This window comes from Chiroxiphia lanceolata, chromosome Z (assembly GCF_009829145.1).
Source record: "Chiroxiphia lanceolata isolate bChiLan1 chromosome Z, bChiLan1.pri, whole genome shotgun sequence".
Lineage (NCBI taxonomy): Eukaryota > Metazoa > Chordata > Aves > Passeriformes > Pipridae > Chiroxiphia > Chiroxiphia lanceolata.
The window spans coordinates 14,311,592-14,335,598 of record NC_045671.1 but is presented as its reverse complement, the minus strand read 5'-3'; the positions used below and the strand labels follow the sequence as shown (position 1 = coordinate 14,335,598).

At 39.2% G+C, this 24,007-nt stretch overlaps 1 protein-coding gene across 3 annotated transcripts in view; it reads right to left on the bottom strand.

Moving 5' to 3' along the window:
* Positions 1 to 489: 489 nt before the first annotated feature.
* The window catches only part of ITGA2 (integrin subunit alpha 2), a 67,900-nt gene continuing 44,382 nt past the window's right edge, over positions 490 to 24,007 (bottom strand). For 2 of the 3 annotated variants that reach the window (XM_032674717.1, XM_032674718.1), the window contains 16 exons: positions 23,416 to 23,552; positions 21,860 to 21,999; positions 20,796 to 20,947; positions 19,748 to 19,858; positions 19,086 to 19,168; positions 18,220 to 18,358; positions 16,483 to 16,575; positions 15,368 to 15,444; positions 15,191 to 15,274; positions 11,821 to 11,923; positions 10,914 to 11,024; positions 10,320 to 10,424; positions 9,890 to 10,003; positions 7,685 to 7,774; positions 4,141 to 4,257; positions 490 to 3,438 (listed from right to left, as the gene is read on the bottom strand). In XM_032674717.1, coding sequence (XP_032530608.1) covers positions 3,349 to 3,438; positions 4,141 to 4,257; positions 7,685 to 7,774; positions 9,890 to 10,003; positions 10,320 to 10,424; positions 10,914 to 11,024; positions 11,821 to 11,923; positions 15,191 to 15,274; positions 15,368 to 15,444; positions 16,483 to 16,575; positions 18,220 to 18,358; positions 19,086 to 19,168; positions 19,748 to 19,858; positions 20,796 to 20,947; positions 21,860 to 21,999; positions 23,416 to 23,552 — 1,746 coding nt within the window. In that variant the 3' untranslated portion in view covers positions 490 to 3,348. Of the gene's footprint in view, positions 3,439 to 4,140; positions 4,258 to 7,684; positions 7,775 to 8,220; positions 8,313 to 9,889; positions 10,004 to 10,319; positions 10,425 to 10,913; positions 11,025 to 11,820; positions 11,924 to 15,190; positions 15,275 to 15,367; positions 15,445 to 16,482; positions 16,576 to 18,219; positions 18,359 to 19,085; positions 19,169 to 19,747; positions 19,859 to 20,795; positions 20,948 to 21,859; positions 22,000 to 23,415; positions 23,553 to 24,007 lie in introns of those variants that run through there. The other variant, XR_004354358.1, reaches the window with a different exon arrangement.

The following is a 24,007-nucleotide window of genomic DNA, read 5'->3' as shown; positions in this document are numbered from 1 at the left end:
CCTCCCTCTCTTCCTTTGCCACATTGTGTCTGCTGAAATGTTGAATTCAGCTCTTCCAATGTATGGTGGGGAGTGGCCAGAGCCAGGCATGACATGCTACTGCTGACCAGTTCTGTAAATAGCAAAAAGTGCAAAGCCTACCAGTATGTGATACAATTTTAGATGCCAGTGATGATAACCTCATGTTTATAGGAGGGCCTGTCTGTGGTAATGTTTTAACACCATCTATTCAACTAGAGCTTTTCAAATATTTTACACTAATTTGAGCTGACTTACACTACAATACAGTTTACTGATAGTGTTATACTCCTGACTGTGATCTACAAGACTTCAAGTGCAGCTTCTCTGTATACCTAGCAGAGTCATCCCCTTTAGGATTCTCACTGTGTGCTACTGGAACAAAGACACACTCCGCTCCATTTTATGCAGTGCTTTTTTGAGTAGCATTGTTTCGCTTTAGGGTGCTATTTAAAAATAAATGAGTCTGTGTTCAGCAGCAGTCTTGGTTTTATTGGAGTAACTTAGGCCCTCAGAGAGGCACCATAGTGATACAGTCCCTGCTCCCATAGAGCTTACATGCTAGCTTTTAGAAGTCAACATTATTATAAACTCTCTTGTATATCTCAGATTTATACATAGGCTCATATGAAACCAACTCTGATTTTGGACTTGATTCTAGTACTTCAAGAAATCAGCAGCTAGATTTCAAGACCAGAATCAGACGTAACTTGAGTTTGCTGACTTTTCTTGTTGCAAGCACATGCTGAAGCTCAAAATTTCAGAATATTTAAAACATGCTGTTTTAAAAAAGTAAACTTAAAAAAAACAACCCCTTGCACACACAATACAAGATATACATAATATTTCCAGTATTATTTGCGGCTGTGCCAACTTAAAAGTGCAATAGACTCACCATTACAAAAACTGAATTAGCCACTGAAGTATTAATTATAAAAAGACAATAAACTAGTAACTTGAAGTGGTTAGGATACAAAAACCTTACCCATTGCTATGCCTCCCCTTTTTTTTTGGAAAAAAACTATTGTGTCCAGGCTGGGGGGAAAATCCTGTTGTCCAGGTCAAAATAAAACCCAGTGAAGACTAGTGAATTGAATCATTGCTAGCCGGTTGATAAACTGTTAAATCCCCAAAGAAGTTGCATGTCAGATATTGACTTGTACCTCCTACCAAAGGCGGAAGAAGGAAATCTGACTGAATGCCTGAATTTCCCTTGCAGGCAGCACCAGAAATGAAACATTCTGCTATCTGGTGCATTGTGAAATTCCCCCTCTGCCCTGAAGTGCCTGACCCTGATTATGTAGGAGCTTCCCACATGTACAGGTGTAGAGTTTGTTTTCTTCTGCACAAGTTTACACAAGAACTGAGGCAGACAAATTTTTTTCTTTACTTTCCGAGCATTTGCCCTCAAGCTTTATAAGTCAGGAGCATATTCTTTAGATTTATGTAATTGCTAATTTTTTTCTCTTTTTTTTACTTTTTAAACAATTGTTTTGGTCACAGACTCAGCTGATGGCAAGAATCTTGTTTGACAATCGAGATCAGAATCTGGATAGTTTTTCAGAATGTTAAAAAAAAAATACCACAAAATGTAACATTTCATAGATACAAAATAAACCCAAAACACATATAAAACTACACTGAGCACAATCCAGCTGTTGCTGCAAATGAAGCATCTCTTTCTTGTTTGCCAACAAGATAGTTGGCTTCTGACTGATTACTGATTAAAAAAGACCGAGTAAAACTTTCAAATGTGCTCAAGCCTAGTCCCTCAGAAAATAACTGAAAGGTGCCTAAGCATAATTACAATTCATCCTTGGGGAAAAGAAAACATGACTTCGGGTCAAATCAGGCACATTTGAATGTTTTATTCTTGTTCAAGTAAATCATCTCGAGTTGGAAACACATCTCACTTGCATGGCAGCATACACAAGGAAAACAAATCTCTCACAAGCAATTAAAAGTGTAACTGCCAGCCATGAGAGAGAAAGACAGTCAAAAGGCCAATTCCTCTGACTGTTTCCAGTCTTACAGCATGGGCCTTTCTAAGACAGACTGAGCTTTCATTATAACCAGGCAGCATAACAGCATGTGATAAACTTTAGGTGTGTAACCAACACAAAGTCACCCAAGTATTGTGCTTAGAGCTCCTACCAGAGCACTACAGTACTTCGCTGTATAAAACATAAGTTAACTTCAGCAAGACATGAACAGGTGGGACCAAATGTGACAGGTAAGGAGGTTGTACTGAACTTTGGTCTCCTGGAGGGCACTGAGATGCTAAAGAAGTTAAGTGCAGTAAACATTTTACAGACCTTAGATCCTCATTATCCCCTTTTGTAACATGCATAATTCCTCAGTCATCTATCCCCTTTAGTTAACTTTTTGCTCTTAGTCTTGCAAAATCTTTCAGTACAGAATTAAAGGCAAGATCTTGACTGTCTTCCTTATTTCTGTCAAAACCCAAACTGGTGTCAGAGGGACTGAGAGTGTAAAGCCCAGCCTAATAGAAGTGGTAGAGCTTCTCAAGATGAAATCTGAAAACCAGTAATAACATTGCAAAGAACATGCTGTAAGTGATTATGAAATTCATATTTTCTTCTCAGAAAGTATGCAGAAGGCAGTTATACATACCATTTGGCAATATTTCCCCAAAACAATATCCTTCAGTAATTTAGTTGTGACCTTAGTGCAAGAAATATGGTGAACTTTTGGAGCACTTTGCCCAACCAGTTGTCCTGTAGCACCCAGACAAACATATTCATACACAGTTCCCAGTTTGTAGATTAGTTAAGACAAAGGTTTGCTGGTGGAAATTATTTTTCTAAAACAATAAGGATGGAGCTAGTCAATGAAAAAATAAGTTTTCTTCTCCCAGTCTGGAAGCAGCATTCACCACACATTCATCATCAACTTAATAAAAAATGTCCTTTACACATATGGTACTTGTCAACTGAATTACGAACTGATGCTGTTCCACAATAATCTGAAATAAATTGTTCTGTTTTACTCTGCAGTGGATCAAGGGAAGGGCTGCTGGCACAGTATGTTACTGTATACTCCGGACCTGCCAGTTCTAAGGGCTGAGTTTGTTTGAAAGGCAAAAATTACTAGAAAAGGCAATATAAATCATTTTTGAAAAAACCAAACTGTCCTGCAGTTACTCTTATAATAGAGTAGAATCTGTAAAATACTTTTGTCTATAAACACACTTTCATTAAAAATGTTTAAATGTTACTAAGCTTTAAGGCACTCCAGCTGAAGAACCGACTGGATCGCAACTACTGTTGGTGGCTCAGATCTCCTCTTTATCCACATAACTCATCTTCTTCAGTCTTTGTCCTTTGTGAGTTCTGCAATTTCATCGACATCTTCTATATCCTGTGTCATTTTCTCATACTGTCTCTTGAAGAAGCCAAGCTGTGAGAAATATTAAAATAACAGCACACTGCAGTCAGTTGTTTATAGTTCATTTCTTAACTAAGCTAAATACTGTGATGGTAGAAGTGCACGTGTGCATGCACAAACTACTGAGTTTGATTTGTAGAAAATTCTTGCCTCTAAAATGAAAGATCTGGGCCCTAAACTCCTGCCTGGTGCAACTAAATACCAGAACAGCAGTGCTGATTAGCCGTTTGTCTCCCTGACTCTCCATGCTGCCTTGGTGTGTCAAGGAGCCCTTCAAACACCAATGCACACAGAACTCCCCTTTATCTAGGTATCCTTTGTAAATGACTTTTTGCATTTGCTTTTTCTCTGTTCTTTTGTCTGTTTAGATACATCCTCTCCCTCCTTGCTTCTAATCCCCAGCCTTGTCCACTGGGAATATCATGGGCATTCAGAGCTCAGCTAGGGTATTATGGAAGGAGGCAGACAGTGTCAAAAGGAAAAAAGTAAATACCACAGCCCTTGTTCTGAAGAATTGGCAAATTCACATTGCCAGTTTTTATAAGAACTCATTTCACAAACCATTCTAAAATACATCAAGGGTGTAATGCCCATGCAGTATTATTCATGCCACCAAACTGCATATGCAGTTTTGTTCCACACCAGAGAAGAGAGATTCCAGAGAAAATAGCCCAATGTATTTATCCCTTTCTGTTTTTAAGAATATAAACTTACTTTCCACAAAATGGCAACCAATACTAACAGCAAGAGGAGTCCCGCCAATATACTGCCAATCACAACACCTACTGGTATCTCAGCTTTCTCATCTGGCTTCATTATTGTAACTGGGATCTGAAAACAGAGAGATTGTGTATTAAGGATTAATGTTAACTGCATATGAAGTAGGATTTGTAAACCAAAGATCAAGAATGGCTGGACTCACACATTCCAGGGTCAATGACTAGAACACATCAAGCAATTACAGCCAGTTCACTAATGTCTGTGGGTGCTTGGTTGCGCCACCATGGCACACAGCAGTGCCAGGTAAGGATTAGGGGCCCCTTGTCATTCCTAGTGATACCTAACAGGCAGAGAACAACCTCCTCCTGCCAGCTTTCTGCCTCTCCATTAACAGGAGGCCTTTCAGAGTTGTCCCCATAGTGCACAGACACACCATCACTGCATAAACCAGACATACCTACATGAAAGTGGAGAACAGCCTGGTGTTCAGCACCATCTGCTCAAAACCAGACCTCTGTTGTGTCAGCTGGAGAAGAACTACTTTTCGCCAAGCATTGTCAGAGCCCATTATCTGTGGTGGGCACCTGTAGGAGGCAATACTAATCACTGAGGCCGGACACCATCATGCACTCGCTGCATCTGCTGAAACTTCAACCCTCTTGCTGGGCAGGTACCTCCTTTCCCTGTTCTTCCCACCTCCTGTGAAACCGCTAACAACTTGGTAGATCTCATGTTAATCTGTGTTCTTCTGAGTCAACTGAATGAATCTACTGTAAGATGTATGAGTTGAACAGGAGCACTTGTAGCACACCTACACTGGGCTACCACAAAGCAATACCAGAGAGGTCCCAGAAGAGCATGCGGTGTCTGGAAGTTAGTTTTGAGGTGATACCCTATCTAGCTGGATTAGGTATAACCAACTATATAATTACATATAACATAGCTGCTCAGGGAGACATTGCTGTAATATTTATGAACTGCCAAATCTTTGGATTTAATCTTGGAATGACATGCATTTAGCTGAAGGTTTTTTTCCTTCCTGAAACATGATAAAATAAGTCACACTGGTTTACTTTCCCTGGGTTGCTTGTCCAGTGCATTTGTCTGGTGTAATTTAATCTTAAGCTTTCTGGGAAACTTGCACTGGAATGACATCTCAGTGATTTAAGCAATTTCTGCTAGAAGGCTCCAGTGTTGTGCTAGGTGTGGCTATGTGTATTCATTTCACTGAGGCTGGCTTTGTGTATTTGCTAACCAAATGTCCGTAATGATGATTCTAGCAGGTTCATGTCCTGTCCTCCAGCTGGCAGTTCTTTCCAACTTGGAAAAAATCTGAAAGCTTTTATGCAAAAATACCTAAGCAGCTTCCCCATATAGCATCACAAGGCAGCATTCATTTGGCTAAACAACCACCCAGCTCATCCAATCTAAAAAGCCAGTTTCATACGTATGTGCAGTTTGCCTAGTAATGCCTTCTCCAGTAGATTAACAGTGAAGTGGCACTGTTGGAAAGGAAAATTGATGCCTAAAAAAAAATTACCTTGCCTGAAATTAAACTGTGGTCAATAAGACACCATGACTGGGATCTACCTCATCTACTGTTATGCCTACAGTATGGTTACTTGACTTCTAAAGGAGGATAGGCTCTCTTAGGGCCTAATTCACTCTAGTTATTTTCAGGACCATCTATAAGATAAGATGGATTTCATTTCAGAAATACTTAGTTTTTCTATGGATTAGGGTTTATAGAATGGCTAACTCTAATGTGGATGACTAATGTAGATATTAAGTTAGATGAATTCTAGCATGCCCATCTAAATTTACAAGGTCAGTAGGGAAATAAGATTCCTTCTGCACTGTGTTGTTCCCAAGGCAGTGGGAAGGGCAGACTGGGTACCTCTGTTGGGCTGATGAGAAGTATATACAGTGCTGGGTAGTGACTCCATGATTGAAGTGTCAAACTGTGTGTCCTAGAGAGAACGTACCTCCACAATCTTGGCACGTTTATCAAGACTTCTCACAGAGCAAGAGGCTTTTGAGTAAGGATCAGGCTGTAAGCCTTGCCAAAAGCCATGGTGTTTCTTAGGAACCTGTGGATAACTTTCAGGGCCTGTTCAGCCACTGTCTAAAAGTTGTAAAAGTCCCAGCTGCATATGTATCAATGGCTGGCTGATGAATTAACTTTTATTTGTCAACTGTCATTCAAATAATTAAATTCTAGTTCTCCTGAAATGGCCAACAGAACTGCTGGTAACGTAAATTTGGTAGTATCATGCTCCAGGTGTGGAAAAATAATTAGTAATACATGGTTTATGAGGTACCTAAAAAGCCTGTGCAATTACCTGGAATATTTGCATTATGTATGAATGAGTTTCATCTCCTAAAAGAAATAACACCATGCCACAAAGCCGAAGCACTCAGAACACTTAAAATACTGGTATGCAATTTTTCTGCAAAAACAGGGCATTATTTACAGAACATATTTCCATACATATTTCCTTTGCTCTTCAGGCACTGGAGATTTTCCTGATTACAGGTCTGTTTAGAGGTTCTTCGCAAGATATGGTGTGTTCTATGAGAAACCAATGACTAGAAATGGTAGTGGATTATGGTTTTATCACCACAGTGAGACAGATCAATCACTAATTGCCTTTGTACATATTTAACTGAATCCTCCCTTGTCTTTGAATGGTCTATGCTACACATTCTCACAGATAGTTGACTCATTTACTAATTTGTACTTTGGTCTTCGATGGCCTTGATTATTTTTATGGATAAAACAGGCTACTAAATCCTGTAAAAAGAAATCTTAACATAGTACTGCAAATGGAAAGGTGTTCCTCTCAAGACAGACCAAGAGAATAAGGTATCCTTTTTTATTACAACAGTACCACAGTGCTACTGTATTCTTTAAGTGTTTTCTATGTTTGTATATAGCAGATGGAAAACCTGAGAGAAGAATTCTGTACTAATAAAGCAGTGGCTTGGAGACTTCTCTTGAGATTAGCTGTGTCCACACTGTCCATATGACAGCCATTCCAAATGCTAAAAATATTCTACACTCTTTTACAAATGAAATTACGTATATTTTCTGGAGACCTGTGCCAAACATTTGTCTAGAAACATCAAACCATATATGCTTACAGAAGTAAGCAACACTATAAATCACATTTGCAAACACGTTTTCCAGAGCTTATTTATCTACAACAATTAAGTCCATTGCAGAAAGAAGTCCAAATTTTGATCCTTTCATAAACAGGAAGGTATATGGATTTCTGAAGTTTCTAACTGACTTTTTCTGATAGCTCTGCAATCTATTTGAGACCTGCAGGTTTTAACTGGGTCTGGTTTATATAGCAATTGGCTGAAATGAAAACATTTTAGTAACTTAAGGGAGGTTTTATATAGTCAGAAATATACATTAGTTCTACACAATCAAATTGCTGTGTACTCCTAAAAGATACCAAAAATTAAAATTATCACTTTAATACAGTAAAAGATAGAGAAGTTGAAAAAAATATACTTATCTGTCACTTACAGTTAGGGTATTCTCTCCAATTATAAATAACTCAGGGTTATGTGTATCAATTTTTGCTTCTACAGAGAGTTGTAAAGTTTTGAAAGTTAACTGAAAGAAAAGATTAAAACAACTGTAAAGCTCTGTTATAAGGCAAATCATTTAGAACGTAGACATCCTAAGATGATTCTCTTGTTTTGAAATGAAGACTTCAGAACCAGAAAAAAACCATAGTAATAAGAATATTACAATGCTCTTTTTATTTGTCCCTAGCTAACACATATATCAAAGTAATAATATATCAGTAATCCACACTTAGCAATGACACCGGGGAACTGTTTTTTTTTCTTTCTTTAACATACAGTTCAAGAAAAACAGAAGGAATTGTTTATATAACCCTTTTTATAGTTATTTCAAAGCTGTCACTGCTGCTAGCAGGGAAGAGATGAGGAAAAATAACAGTGAGAAAGGGAGACAGCAACAAAAGACAGATGGAAATAAATCTCTGGCCTTTGAAAGAAATGGAAACTGGATGTTCTTTTACTTCCCCCCCTCACCTCTATCCAATGCTTCTGTTTTTCTCCATTTATTTTTTTCCTATCACTGTGTGTTTCTCTTCACTTCTCAAATCCTGACATGGCTCTCTCAGCTTAAACACAGAAGACGACAAAAAGCTTTAAGCCAGTTCCCATATGAAAAGGGACCTTGTGCCAGACCCCACTTCCCTCTGGGGATGTACTGGGAGGAAAGGAGACACTGACAGCTCACTGCTGCTCTTCTCCTGTAGCACCAGGAATGGCCTCAGGTTTGTGGGAGCACAGGAGCACTTGCCTCCTCAGCCATTCCTCTGGTACCACGCGCTTGACACAGGAAACACGGGCAATCGTGGGTCTGCAGCAGCTCACACACACCGAATTGACCGTCCCTGCCCCATAAGTTATTGCACCTCTGCACTGTGGCCATCTGCCCAAGTGGTCTGTTCTGCACACCTAAAAGTTTAGAAACCCACCTTAGTGCTACTCAAGGAACCTCAATTCCTAAACACATCTTTTCTTTGCTTAGCAGGTACTGGCAAGCTCACTATGCCCTTCTTGGACAATGGCTCATTGCCACTAAATAAAAAGGCTGATGATGTGCATTATTGAGTGAGTGCTTTCAAGAGTATTTGAAGTGAACTTTGACTATTAAAAAAAAATTACAAAATGGGAAATGCAAGGAAAACTGTGGCATAAGATTTTTCCTTCCCATCAGCCAGTAGTAAACAAATTATTTCCACTCACTTTCTTGTGAGGGTACAACCTTTTGTTCAGGTCTCCCCCCTCTCTGTACCTGACAGCACTAACAAATAGTCTTGACCCAGATGATTTAAAAAATACAAACTTTAAAGACAGACTCTTTTTGTTGCACACTTGCATAATGCACTTTACAATATCAACCTGACCTTTTCCTTTCAAGAGTTGAATGCTGACAAGAGCCCTGCTGTTAAATATCAATACCTGCCACAGGACTTGCCAGACAAACTAAGAGGACTTCGTCATGTTCCTGATGCTTTACGCAAACCCAGGACTCCAAGACTGTTTGGTTGGTTGCCTAGCTAAGAAACAAACATGGTATAACTTCAAAAGTCTGTTAACTCAGAATGAGTTATATCCTAGAGGACACATGGTGATTTAAAATGGGAAAGCCAAGATATTATTGATAGATATTTTTAAGCATCCTGTAGGTCTCTTGGACTGTTTCTTTGTCATCAATTAAAAAGTTTTCCACAATTTCTATAACAAATAAAACTGGCAGCACTAACAATGAATTCTGATGTGACCTAAAATGATCACTATGTAGGCTGTGATGTTCAATAGCTCAAAGCACCATTATTTGACAGGCTATGATGATATTGTACTCTTCTCTCCTAGGATGAGTTTTGTGGAAACTGCAGTTATCCCGAATGAATTTAACAGATGTAGGAAATGTTTTTTTCAGCTATTAAGGTTGCATTATCATAGCACTTTCTTAGATTGTGTGCTGGACTGAAGTTTTACCAGCTCCATTATGCAGCCTCACTACTTTACTTTTAGGTTCAAGTTTTCAATCTGGAAAAACACCCAGAGCAATGGAAAGTAAAGGAAGGTCATTCTAGATTGTAGGGTCTCTTTACTGAACTTTGAATATTGTTAGGAGTTCAGAAATACTTTGAAACACATCCCTCATAAAGATGCAGCTGATACTCACAGCAGCAAAGGTTCCATTCCAGATTTGGGTGGACACGTTCACAAAGTACTCTCCCTTCAGCATGATGTCTTCCAGTTTGCATGTGATGGCACTGCACTTCACATTCTTACAGTTCTTCCAGGGGAAAAAGCAAGATGCAAGAACATGCATTAAAAACACATTTTAAAAAATATTCTTTTAATATCCAGACTTTTTTTCCCTTTGCCATTCTGTGCCTACAAATTAAGTGCTTGCAGGCTGTGAAGAACGTGCACTTTTTCTTCTATCTAAAGCAGATGTAGTATGTGTGAAAACATCCATAGGCTGAACTCCTGCACTATAAATGTGGAATGCCACCCCATCACAGCTTTCTTTACAAGTACAGCAATGGGCTCATGAGGATCAGCTCTGCGTCCCTGTCCTGCTTACGGCAGGCCAGAGTCTTACTCACCAGTTCTTTGGAAGTTCTGAAGTTCTCTTTTGTGAAAGACGGAGAATAAGGTCTTTTCCCTATTTGCAGTGGATTTATCTGAGCTTCACAAGTAACACCTCTGGCCTAGGAAAGACGGCAGGAATGAGACTGGATAACATCATACTCAGAACTTTATAGTAATCTTAACAATATACACTTCTGGGATGAGATGGCAGCTGTGAAAGGTTTGAACTGAATTACGCAACACTGAATTCTTTAGGAAACTTAAGAGAGACTGTATGTAGTTCTGGTCAGAATTAAATGGCTTTTAAGGTGATTTTCTTTTTTTTTTCCTTTAGATGGACCTGAAGGGTTCATCCTGATCTAAAAATTCCATTTTTAGGATAACTTTTTCAGGAACTTGGAGAAAGACCAAAGTGAAAAGATCCAGAATCACTCAAAAACTCAGCTGGGGATGTAACCACCTCTGCCAAGTAACAGGCTAGTATACTGATCACATCGTAGTCCTCCTCTATGAGGAAGGGACAAGGAGAAAGGGCATGGATTCTGTGAAGGGAGATAAATTATGTTTATAGTACTGGTTAGCCCCCAAAACACAGCTTGGTTCTACACCTGATCTGTGGTGACCGTAGTTAGGTACATCAGTGGGTTGTCTTTACTGGTCAGTTCTGGAAGATAGATTTTTACAGATGCCATCTTTACTGGAATACTTCCTGTTGTTACCTGCAAAGCAAATAACTCAGAGTTAATTCAGGTAGCTATGATTACATATGCATAAATTATTTCATATAGCAAGAAAATCAGAATTCTGTCATGGATGAGTATGGAAGAACTGGACTCCTTTTGCATCAATATTTTTTGTACTAAGACACTACAATAGTAGTTAAATTATGTGAATAGTAAAGCAGAAAGTGTACAGTATAGCTTCAGGTTCCTGTTTCCTTAGCAAAGCTCATATTAACTGCATGGAATATGTTTTGAAAGCAAATATTCTACCACAGCCAATAGGCCTATTTACTCCTTTGGAGCAGCAGTTACAGGAATGTAAATGGAACATAATTTAAGTTTCTTCCACGTTGCATACTTGGATCTAAGTTTCTTCTGAGTTATGTAATAAGTGCTGTGATTTGGTTAGTTCTTGCAACTGGTTTGAGTACTTAACCCTTGCCAAACTTCAAGTTTCAAAGTTCCAGCCTGCAAAGACTTGTTTTCCTATATCAAATTGGCAGAAGACTATGAAAAAACAGTCTAAGTTGGCCTAAAGTTAAGCATTAACCATCTTCTAAGTATGTAAACTTAGACCAACCCCTCCCCCATTCTACTTGTGCAGTAGTTGCAAATGTCATCCTTAACCTTATGAAGACTCCAAGCTTTTATTCCCCATCTGTTTACAATCTTTTTTCTTATCTGATCTATTCAAAAGCCTCAAAATCAGGAGTGTTGTTCAACTAGGTTTTGGGAGCAGGCTACAGAGGGAGCTAAGGCAACTTCTCGAACCAGAACAAATACATTTACTAACCTTAACTGAGAAGTTGAATGTGGGGCCAATATCTTCAAAATTATTCACAGTGGAAGGAATGTTATGACCAGAGTATACTTCATAAAAGTTGATGTTGGCAAGCCTAGTTAACAACCAAAAAACAATACATTTCAATTTGGCAGCTGCTTTGAAAACATATGTTACTGGATATGCCTTTGTGAAACAGGTCAGAAGTACAGTCAGAGGAAAAATCAGTCACTTGTACTGCTGTTTGAATTTTACAAAGTTGGTTAAGAAAATACACAGTGCACTGAAGCCCAGAGCTGGAGCAAGCATGTAAAGGTAAGACAGGAGAGCTGCAGGGGGCGCAGGCTCTGCTCAGGCTTCTGGACCCTGCAGTGTTTCAGTGCAATACCGCAGAGCTCCTTTCCTGGACACCAACTGCAACTTTCAGCCTTGCAGTTGCCTCCTTCCTCAGAAAGAGCCCCCTTAATGGTCCCTGGATACACTTATAATGGCGAATACTAACAGACTCTGAGGGAGATCCTGGGCCTTAATGTCACAGACCACAGGAAGGCTTGTTTTCATACTGCCTATGTGTGTAAACACCTATCACCTTGCCTGTGTACATGATACATATCGCACAGCCCTCAGTCCTCTCCGGGTCACTTTCTTTAGTAATTACGAGGTTTAAAATCCAAAATTTCTGAAGTAACATGAAGGTGGTTTCAGCCCACCAAAGTATGGAATTACATGTGTGTGACAGAAGGACATGGTGCGAGGGCCTGTGGGTGCTCAGGGAGCTCAGCCAGTTGGAACCATGCTCAAAGACAATTAAAGCATCCCTGTGCAGTGCATTACATCCACATGACTGCTACCTGTGAGCAGCTCCTCTGCTGAATCATCCCAGAATTGCATCTGCTCTTCATTATTAGCTTTTCTTAGGAGGCAGTCAAATTTGAGCGGTTGAAAAGCAAGCTGGCAGGTGAGTTAACATGAATTAGGGGCTAATACAACTCTTACATCAACTCTTCCTGTAACACAAGCTGCGAATCCCTCCTCTTTATCAGTGCTGCTCTTCATGTTTAATCTGGGTAACATCTACACCTACAGTACCAAATTAACATGTATGCAGTCTCAATGAGGTGCTTCCTGATCAGCTATGGTCCTCCATGTGACACTGTGGATCCTTTTTGATTCTCCACACTTCCTCCCATGGCCCTTAACTTGAAGGACCTCCTCACAGGGACTCCAAGGAAAATCCACACGACACATTTTCTGCTTCCTTTTTACTAAAGACTCCATCCAGTCTTTCTAAGATGTACAGTGTTAACGTCTTTGTCCTTGCAGGAGTCAATGATAAGACTTATTCCTACATCTTCTCCTAGAAACTCTGGAGATTATCCCTAAAAAGGCTTCACTTCAGCAAAACAACAATTTTTTCTCAACCTTTGTATTTTAAGGTATTGCTCCTCAGCTATAATATCTGCCTTTAATTAGTTTCAGGTAAATACTTCCTAAGCCAAAGAGTGTAAATTATACTAGGGCTTAATATGTATTTCATTTAGTTCTTTTAGACTGATTATCTCCAAAATAACTAATCCTTTTGTGGCAGTAGGGATTCCTTCATGCCTTTACTTGCACATGAAATTGCATTTTCTCATACTCAGGAGATGCACCTGAATTCAACCCCCTGTTTTTTCCTTTTATAGACTCCATTCCTTCCCTCTTCTGAAGCACTGCATTTTAGTTCATATTTCTCAGCTAATTAAACTTGCTTATTCAAGTTTACATCATCTGAATTTCCTAAGAAGCTGCCTAAGTTGCTATGCTAGTCCCTATACAGATGATCCTGCTGTCTCTGTGCCTCTGCTACCTTTATTAACAAACATTCTGCTTCTGATATGGTCTCATGCACCTTTCTCAGGGAGCTGAAATAACTTGCACTGCTGACTCAAATGCTTTTCTGCAACTGAAATAATCTCCAGAATTCTGCATGACTCTAGAACTGGTGCACCAAGTCAGCTAGCCTCCAATATTCTAAAACTGCTTCTGCAAACCAAGTTATAACACTTATCTTCTATGCTGTAGTTCCTATTCCAGCTCAGGTCATCCTACACAGCAGCCAACAGTTCTCATAGCTATCATGATCTTTGAATATTAGTTTCCTGAATCCACTGTTGCTGTGCATTTTTAAGCAGCTTTCTCTTTGTCAAATTTCTGTCATTCTTTGAATAAATACTCTTTATTTTCTATCAGTTTGTATTTACTAGTTTTGGAATCCTTTGGGATGCAAAAGCATTTTTTCCACCAAAAATTGGTGACCAAGTGCATCAAATGTAACTGCATGTAGTTTATCCTAGAAATTCAGTACTTGGGAAAGATAAATAAATATTTTCTTTGATGAAAAGTAAATATCCTACTTTGATACGATACAAAATACAGTGTATTTTTGTTTCAGTTCTAACGTAAGTTAGACTGTAACTGAAATGACTCTTTTTTGGAACAGACTAATTATTGCTTGAGTGCACCTCCAATCACGAGGGCTTTCCAAGGCCCAAGATAAGAGGTTTCAAGGGCACAATATAAAGATCAGTCTTAAAGGGATTTTTGTTGGTCTCTCTCCCCCTGCCCATTCAGCTGCCTCTCCTTAAACATCATCCTTCCCAGGGTGAATGATCCCTCTTGCAACAGCCCCAACTTGCCTTCTGCAGGGAGGGGAAAGGGCTGGCACCAGGCACCAGGAAAGGGCTGGCACCAGGCTGACACCAGGCAGAGCCAGAGTCTGGTAGGGTGCATGGGAAAACAAGGTGTACGGCTCCTGATGCCAGTGCAGCTGTAGCAAGGGAGAACTGCCATATACACTTCAGATTTTAGTTCAAATCGTTATCTCAAACTGCTAAAAAGTTTGTATTTTTGGCCTTGGTTCAGCAGAGTTGTCCATAGTTTTTTTCTTTTTTTCTTCCTCTCCTTTGCTGAGAGTTTGGGTTGGAGCACATTTTTCCTTTTGCTGTTGTTCTTCTGTTTAGTTATGATCACTTTAACTCCTGGTTTGATCCAATGTCATTAGATTTGAGCCCAGAGGCCCAATCTTATTATACAGTAAATACTATTTATATTATTTATATTATCAAAACCAGAAGCACTGTTTGGCTTTTATACCAATTCCATTCATGTGAGCATCTGTAACAATTATCCAGAGGTAAACATGGATCCAGAACTTCCATAATTTTTTACATGTTGTTGGAAGGACATACAAATCTGCTACTACTGATGAAGTCAGAATTTCTTATGACTTCCAAAACAAAACCCCAAAATTTTCAGTATATTTTCACTGGCTTTGCAAGACTGTTACTGTATTCAAGTACTTTGACAAAATGACAGTTACTCTTTACGTTATTCAGCATACCTTGTGAAGTGAATTTCTGCATCATATCGCAAAGAAATTGATAAGATGACCTGGTTGTCCAGTTCTTGCTCTTCCTTACTTTCACTGTTCATCAAAAGACATTTAAGTGTTATAATACTGTGTTATACAAATAAATTATTAATACCTAACTTGCTTTCATATGATTATATACTTTACCTCAATGCACGAAAGCTTATGTCTGCCACATTCTGAAGATTTTTAAGGTTAAAATCAAAGCTAATATCAAAGGATACCTATGGAAAAGACAAGGAACACATACTGAGTTGATGGTGCAACATCCAAAGGCGTTCCCAATAGCGCCATAATTATTGATATGCGCAACAATCTAGAACTCCCTCTGTATCTGAATTCTCTGTAATATTTCAGTAATTTCTTACTACTCCAGAGTTGATTTGTTCTTGCGTTCCCCTACAAGTTGGCATCTTACATAAACATGAACTATTTGCATTTTAAAATTGTGTACAACTCGCTACAATCTGCAACAAAAAGTGTTCAGGATTCCTTCAATTAAATGCTTTTAAACTCTAGCACTGACACAAGCTCGTATTCACTCTTTTCTTCCATTTGTTCCAGCAGGTCCACTTTGACCAATTCCATTAAAAATTCAGAACAAACTTAACTTTTTATATGCAAATTTTTTTATGTAATTCTGCGTTCCCCACCACAGAATATCATGTTTCTATTCTTCCTAGCAAGTTTCTTGTTGCTCCAGTTTATTGTGTTAGAGGCTAGAACCCTGTTTCTGTTCTGCCCTTGAGTAATAAGAGATTCCATAAAACCACGAGTTTCATAAAACCATAGAGGTTTATGGTATATATGAAAAAAAATGATATACGATCTATCCTAGGGCTGTGTGGGCCACACATCTCTCAGAGCAATACTGCTTTCTTGGAGAGATGAGATTCACAGAGCAGGTGAGGGAGTTACCCCAGGTTCACGCTGTAGGAGGGATTTGATAGGAACTGCACTTAGTTCTCAGGAGCCTGCACATGATGCTCCATGCTTCGCTGCTTCCAGCCTTTACCCTCCAAAAGTTACCTTGCTGCAGCAGCATTTGAAAGCTGTGGGTTGTAACAAATGTGCTTTGAGAGCCTTTTTCTCCTTTAATCTGACACGGAGTCACAAAAGTTTAACCCTTAGTTTGCTTCTTTTAATGCCCCTGTTGTCAAATCTAAGAAATCTTCATCAGCAGTAAATGCAGATTTAGGGAAAAACACCAATAAAAAAGGTTTTGGATATCATTCAAGGTTATGTAAACATGCTACCTATACCTGTTGTCCTGTTCTGAACACAGGATAGCTTGTTTGGCAAACGACTGTACTTTGTGCTGTTCCTGTTTGACATGAGACTTCAGTCCCGTCACTCTGCAGAGAAAACAGGCACAAACATCATCTTAATATCAGGTTTGGATAAAGCAGAGAGGCAGTTCATAGTCTGTATCTTCAACAGCACAGCTATTATACTAAAGAGTAATGAAAATAGGTGTTATGGCAGTAATTCCTCGAGATGCAGCAAATGGGTGGGGCATAGGCAGAGCCAAGAAAAAGGCAGGAGAAAGGTGGGACAAGGACCAGTCCCATGCAATTCCTTGTGAGCTGTAATGATCTTGTTAGAAGTTTGCACTGGGCTTGGAAGAAGGAATACAGGCTAGAGTGTACAGGTCACCTCCAGCATTAAACTCTACAGCACTTTTTTGCAGAATTTTTACAGAAGTTTTGCGGACATATTTACACAACCCTAGAGCTAGTTAAGTACCTTCAGTGTAGAAGTTAGTGTGCAAAGGGCAATTCTATCATACTTGCTGTAGGAAAATCTAGAATAAATGTTTGTTTACTACTTTGCAGAATATCTGGCATGTCATCATTCTTATATAAAACTCATAGACCATAGCCAGTTATCAATCCTTTAAAAAGAATTCATTAAAATGTCCAGTCTTCTGTAAAAAAGCATTTCTAGCAGACATTTACCGTTCATGAATTGTGCTACAAAAAAACCCCTCAAAACAAAACCCAAAACAAGACCCACACATACTCAGCTTATGCTTTTCTTCCTGCTTTAAAGCAGACACATTTTTGGTCAAAGCTTCACTTGCAGGCTGAAGTACTTCTAAGCAAATGGGCTTTTAAAGCAAAAGAAAATCCTAGCTCCAGTGTGGTCTTCTGGCAGACGTGGCATGAGCAATTTTGCTGCACAACAGGATGGGAAGGTAGAGGAGCACCCTCAGCGCTGTGTGTAGTACTTCTGCCCGTTCATTGGTCAGAATAATGCTGCTCTTGGGCAGTGATGAATGCTATCCCTCCTTTCCATCAGTATAGGGACTGCTCTGGATTTCACCCCCAGGATTATCATGCACTCTCCAGTAGCAGCCTGACCACATAAGCCAAGCACTGAAGTCTGCGTTTCATCCTTCACAAATTGTTTGGGAGCAAAAATTGTGATTATAGATATACTGCATTCCCAAAAATAGTATGTATAATTCCTCTCTTTCCCCTTTTCTAAGGTAAAATTGTTAGAAAAAGACCTTCTGGTTTAGCAATCATATCAGTCTGATTAACTGTCTAGCTGGAACACACGGCCTTGGCAGTAACACTATTACTAAATCCAAAGTCTGTACTTTTAAGGAAGCATCATAAGGATGCTGCATGACTGATTTATCAAATACAAATTCCCAGTGGCACAGCAACTGCATCAGGCATGTTGCTGAGAGTTACGCAGAAGATGTGGGTGCCAAGGCCTAAAGTGAGGAAAAGATGACTGAAATATTGAGGTGAGGTCAAACTCAACAAATTGCCAACTTTTATCCTGAGTTGGCAGTATTTCTCCTTGACCTACAGAAACTGATATGCTGAGGGAATAATTTTGGTATCCAAGAAAATAAATTTGGGAGAGAGGTTTGCACATATGTTCTTTCCTGGCATAGGCACTACTAGAAAGAAAATAAAAAATTTCTCTGAGAAGCTCAAAAATCAGGGGCAATAAGGGAAACAGTGAGGTTGGGTATCACGCACCGGTAAAGACGACGAAGCAAAAAACAAGTTGTCTGAAAATGTAGCCTGGATTCTGGTGTTATATGCATTTTCCTTTTTATTTCTCAATTTCACGTTGAACGTTAGTCTTCTGTTTTTGCTGCTAACAACAAACTGTTTGCTGTTGGAAAATAAAGTCCACTGTTGTAAACAGAGATACTAGAACAGCTGTGGATGAGAAAAATGTGTTGCCTATAGCCAACAACAAATAACAAGCACAGCAAGACATTTCCTACATGCTATGCAGTTAAATGCTCTCCTTTCTAAACCCACTGGCATAAGAAACTCTGTGATGCTGTTCCCTATAACCAAATGAAGTTAGTGTCTTCTCAAAGTGCAAGACCTTGACTTTGTACGGTCAAAGTCACTTTGCTGAATTTTCAAGGGCTCTACCCTGGTGGGAAGGTGGGCAAAGTAGGCAGCAGACATGGAAAGCAGCTCCAGGAAGAGGTAACCCTGTCTCTGTGTACTGTACATGGACTTGGAATATAGGCTGTCCTGCATAGCCCACTGCAGGATCCTCGCTGCTCTCCCATTGTGCTCCCTTTCCCAAAAGCAGCCAGTCAGATGCGATTCTTCTGAACACTCACTGCATCCTCATCTCTAAGGTACCAATACTTGGGCTGGTCTAAGCTGACAAGAGTCTTAGTTCTATATTTGTGTTCCTATCTTACTTCTTTTTCCTTGTTTAGATTTAGATACAAATGCCATTTTTATCCCTGCTATTTCTAAGTAGATGTTGAACTAGAAAGGCACTTTCATCTAGAAATTGATCCAAAGCCTACAGACAAACTGATTAGTGAAAACCTAATACTGGACCCTAACAATTCCACTGATTCAGCTCTTACCCATCCTCTGCCTTCCGCTGAACATTCAGATCAAGATCACAGATACAAAGTTCATCTTCACCACAGTCTTTAACAAAAGGAATCTAGGAAAAACAAAAGCATTTCCTTAATGACAGGGCTCAACTTTTAACATTACCTGCAGACACTAGAGGGCAAACACCTTTGAAGTAAAGCACATTCTTGGTGTGCAAATAAGAAAACAGCTCTGAACAACATTAAAAATTCTTGACACATGAACAAGTTAACACTGAGTAACGTCACGCTACATGTCAACTGATCCAGAAGAATGGTACAGACAGGTTATTGTTAACCCACAATGAAAGTGATGTAGTCAAATTAGTCCCAACTCTCTGTTTTGTACTCTTTTATTGTAGGATAAACTGGCTTAAAAGAATTAATCTTTGCCATCAACTAAAAGTTTACATCAACACTGACACAGCTGAACCAACATGCATGTTATGCAAAGGTGGCTGATGTCTGTGTGTGTGATCAAGCTCACGTAATGCAGGCAAAGGTATAAAAGGAATCAGGGGACACCTCCAAATGTGACTTAACTAGAATAAAAGTTTTCACTTGCATGTACCTCTTTGGTGTTCCTGTGGGGCCGCACGTTATGGATATATATAGTCATGCATTTCTCAACAGTACGTCTGCATACTTACACTATAGGCCACAGATGCAGGAGAAGATATATCAAGGACAGGGCTGGAGGCAGGATTTGCAACGCCAATGTCAATGCGCAAACTAAGTGAATTCACTGCATCCGAAGGTTCCTGTAAAACACATGGTTCAGATGATAGCTGTCAGCACAGAAAACAGGGTAAAACTGGCAATTCTATTTTAAATTGAGAATGTGTAGTAAAATCATACTTCCTCTAAAGAAGAAGAAAGAACAGTTTAAAGCTTTATTTCTCGATGAAAATAATTTTGTGAAATTGCCCAGTGTGGGCTCCTCTATTCCAACAGTTTTCAGTGCCATTTCCATGACTCTATACATCACAGTCACTTCTGGGGCTAAAGAACATGTATATTATCTGCGGCTGTAGGAGCTGGTCCTCAAAAGCCATCATTCATTCTCATCTGGCTGCAGAAGTCAAATTCCTATTCCACTCTGCCTTACCATCACAGAGAGCAGCTGGGCCTAAGTGACACTAAAACACCATATACTGCACGTTTCCTCTTTTTCTTACTACTGGACGAATAATCTTCTAGCCCTGTGGCTCATGGCTTCACAGGGCACTAAATGTGATCAACGACTCAACTTGTATTGCAAAGCAAAGCAGGAATTGAAGTCCCCTACCTGACCTAGCATCATGCAGAGAGGCTTAAGCAACTCTCAGGACTGTGTTTGATCTTTGGTTCTAGAAAAAGATGCAGACCTGCTTATTTTTGTTTTATTCCTTGTGTATACCTTGGGCTAAAATGCACTAGAAGTCTTCCTGAAATATTGTTGAAATTATGGACTATGGGCTGTGTGTTACGCCAGAGGTGAATAAGAGTTCTTAATCTATCCTAAAAATCTGTACTGAATTTGAAAGTTATTAGTTTTTACAAAATCATAATCTTACTAAGTATTTTTCAGTTGGGGCAATTTGGGAAACATAAATAACTGTGTACACTATGCATGAAATTCACCTTGCAGACAAAAAATTAATCAATGTCTTCCTCTGATCACTTTTATTATGCAAGACTGCTTGCAATAGCACTTACCTGTACATTGAAGACTTCATGAACGCAATTCTCTTCATGACGTACCACAAGATCCCTCTGCATAGACCTTTCATTATTTTCTTTGAAAAACCCTCTAGAAGTCACTCTGGAGGACTGGAGATCTGCATCCAATGTTGCATTGTACTTTATAGCTACAAGAAGAATAACAGTACATTTTTTGCTGAGTACAACTGCCTGTGATCTCATTACTATGCTCAATATTATAGTGACCAGGCTTTTTAAACCACTCTAAATATTTCACTTTTTTCATAGCTTGCTAAACGCAGTCAATCAGGTTTAGATCCTGATATAAGTTCTGATCCACAGAGAGCACATTAAATGGCAATCAATCCAGTCTCCACTACAGATGTCTGAGCCTACAGCTCAGGCAACAAGCCAGTCAGCAGGGCCAGGATTACTCTAGATAAAGGGGCCTTGCAATAATATCACCGAACTTTGAGAAGACTATAAAGAATCTGCCTTTTCTCCTCAATCACATAATAATTTCTGCCATCTTCTCTTTATGTTATGACTAATATGCTGTTTGAAGTTCATTGTTATTTTATAGTTTGCAATCCTGAGTTCCTAAAGGCACTATACATAGCACTGAAGCAGTCCAACTGGTGTTATTCGTGAGGTTCAATTTAATAGCTTCATGAGAGGCCACTGTTGGTCTCAGAAATATTCCCTGTCCTCTGAAAACAAGAGCTTCCCTGCACTGACAACTGCACTGAGTTACGGAAAATATTTTTTTTCTGAAGACTGTAGACAAGTCTGCAGTTTGCTGTTGAAACCAGCAGATTGAAAAAACCCTGCTTCTCACTAATAACATTTTCTGGAGATTGTTGAACAGCAAGGATTTTTATTGTTAATTCCCCACTCCTGAAAGATTATGGAGCCAGTGATGAAAGTAGGTCTTCACAACACTTGCTCAGGCACTTAAGTTTTATACTGATTTTGCCATTCTTGACATTCAATCTAATATATCTTTAGACTTTCCACTACTCATTTGAATAATGGACTTCTGAGGAAATTAATATAAGACAAGTCTGAAATACTCTTACCCACTTGATTATTTCTCTTAGCAGGTCTAAATGTAGCCTGAAAACATATTTTGACAGTTACTTCTGTATTCTTGTTCAGCAGACTGATTTTCTCAGGTTTAAATGAGGCAATTATGGACACATTTGCAATGCTTCTTGACCTGAAAAACATTTTAAAGGGTTACATGGGGTTTTCAAGAGTACTGTCTATTACTATCTGTAAATGCTAGCATTGATTTTTTTGTTCCCAATGTAAACTTCTTTTAATAGCACTGGTAAAATTATTTTTCTTTGCATATACTTGAATTTTTTTATAGAGTAGCTTTCAGTAATGATAATAAATAATTTACCATGTCAAATTAAGGGATAATCAATGTCTTTATCTTAATGCTCTATTTAATCCCTTATGGTATCAGAGAATGAAGCCCTTGTCCTGTTCCTTTAGGGAAGTTACTGAGCTCCTCTGGGGAAGTGAGAAAGGATAATTCTTCAATTTATTTAATAATCTTAGTTTTCAAAAAAACAACTCTTATTTAATTAATCAAGATTTTGAAGAACAGTTTCAAAGGAACCCTACATGTAAAAATAAATACTTTAATCAAAAGTGAAACTCATTAATCAGCCCAAATGCCAGAGTGAAAGAAGAATGAGCATCTTCATTAATCAAATCTAAATAAATGCTGGTACTCCAAGGACCATAACTTTCTTCAATGAAATTCCCAGCAGCAGCAGCAGTGGTCAAAGGTCTAAACTGACCATTCATTTTTCATTATCTTATTTCATTATGAAAGAAGTAGCAATTCAGTGACGGCTTTCTTACAATGGGGAGCATCAGGTGAGAAGACAGGCAGCAGACAGGAACAGAAACTCCATTTGAATTTAGCTTCTCAGTACTTAGGGAGGCAGACGATTTGGGTTTTGTGAAACCTTTCTATTTTATTTTGTGAAAGTACTCAGACTGCTGTGGCAAAGGCCATGTGCCATAAAAATGGGTTCTCACAGAAATAAGGGTCAACTCTCTATTACTGCTCTCTGTCCTTACCCTGAAAGACAACACTTTTCCTCATATCAGCCTACCAGTCAGTAAAGGTCATGCAGGTTGTGTGGGAGGTGGTTTTACCTGTCTCAGGCTCAGCTATCAAAATTATACTGTGGCTGCTGAAGTACGCAACCTGCTGTTACCATTACTCGCAAGCAAGCCCTATTCCCTGTGGCTGCCCCTTCCCTCTGGACCAGGTCTGCACAAGAGCAGTGGGAAGGGATGTGTCCTGGCTCTCCCATTCCTGGTCAGGTCCCCACAGCAGGCTCTACCACCTGGCTTCCTCCCATATGCCCTGAGTCTGCCCCCTGTGCTGCCTTTGCTTTTGATGCTTTGATGATAAATGCTTAAAAGAGATTTAGTCTAATATTCTTTTTTGAGCTAGGTAAGATAGCAGGGATGAGGCAGTAAGTGTGTTAGTTCTGCAGACATAGGACAAAAGAGCTTTTTCATTTGCTTATTTTCCTGTTTAATTAACTAATTGTTCAGCTTGTATCTGAATAATTAATCATTTCCTTTCTAAAAAGAGTTTACCAACCATAGCAGAACCACATTTCCATCAGCACCAACTGATACATCACTTATGTCATCGTCATCTAAGTCTCTATGGCCATCTACTGATCTTCCAAAGAATTGGAGCTGTTGTCCAAAAGCAGAATCCGATCCTAAAATTTTCTAGGAAAGAGAGTTTGGTTACTGAGTTTGCCAAAGCATGCTTAAGTCAGCAGATAGCAGCCTAAGCAATAGATTTGCACTGATACTCCCTGTATATACAATGTATTGTTTAAACAAAATGCATTGTGGATGTTTCCTCAGATGCTTTTTAGCACTTCTTCCTCCTCTGTTGGAGCAGACAATGGACGAGATTTTTCTGTCTTGGGAGTAGTATACTGACTGCTGTATGCCAGACAGTACTTACTGGAAAATTCTTCCATCTACACTGAGCAACTCTAAGAATGTGAAGCTTAAGAGGACTTCTAAAAAATACTTTCTGCAACCAGAAAGTCTGCATGGAAAGTGATGGTACTATTACCATTACAGCAGACACACAGATCATTGAAAGACTTTCCCTGGGAGCTGGGATCTATCTAATCTTCATTGCTGTACATCAACCCTAAAAATGTGAATAA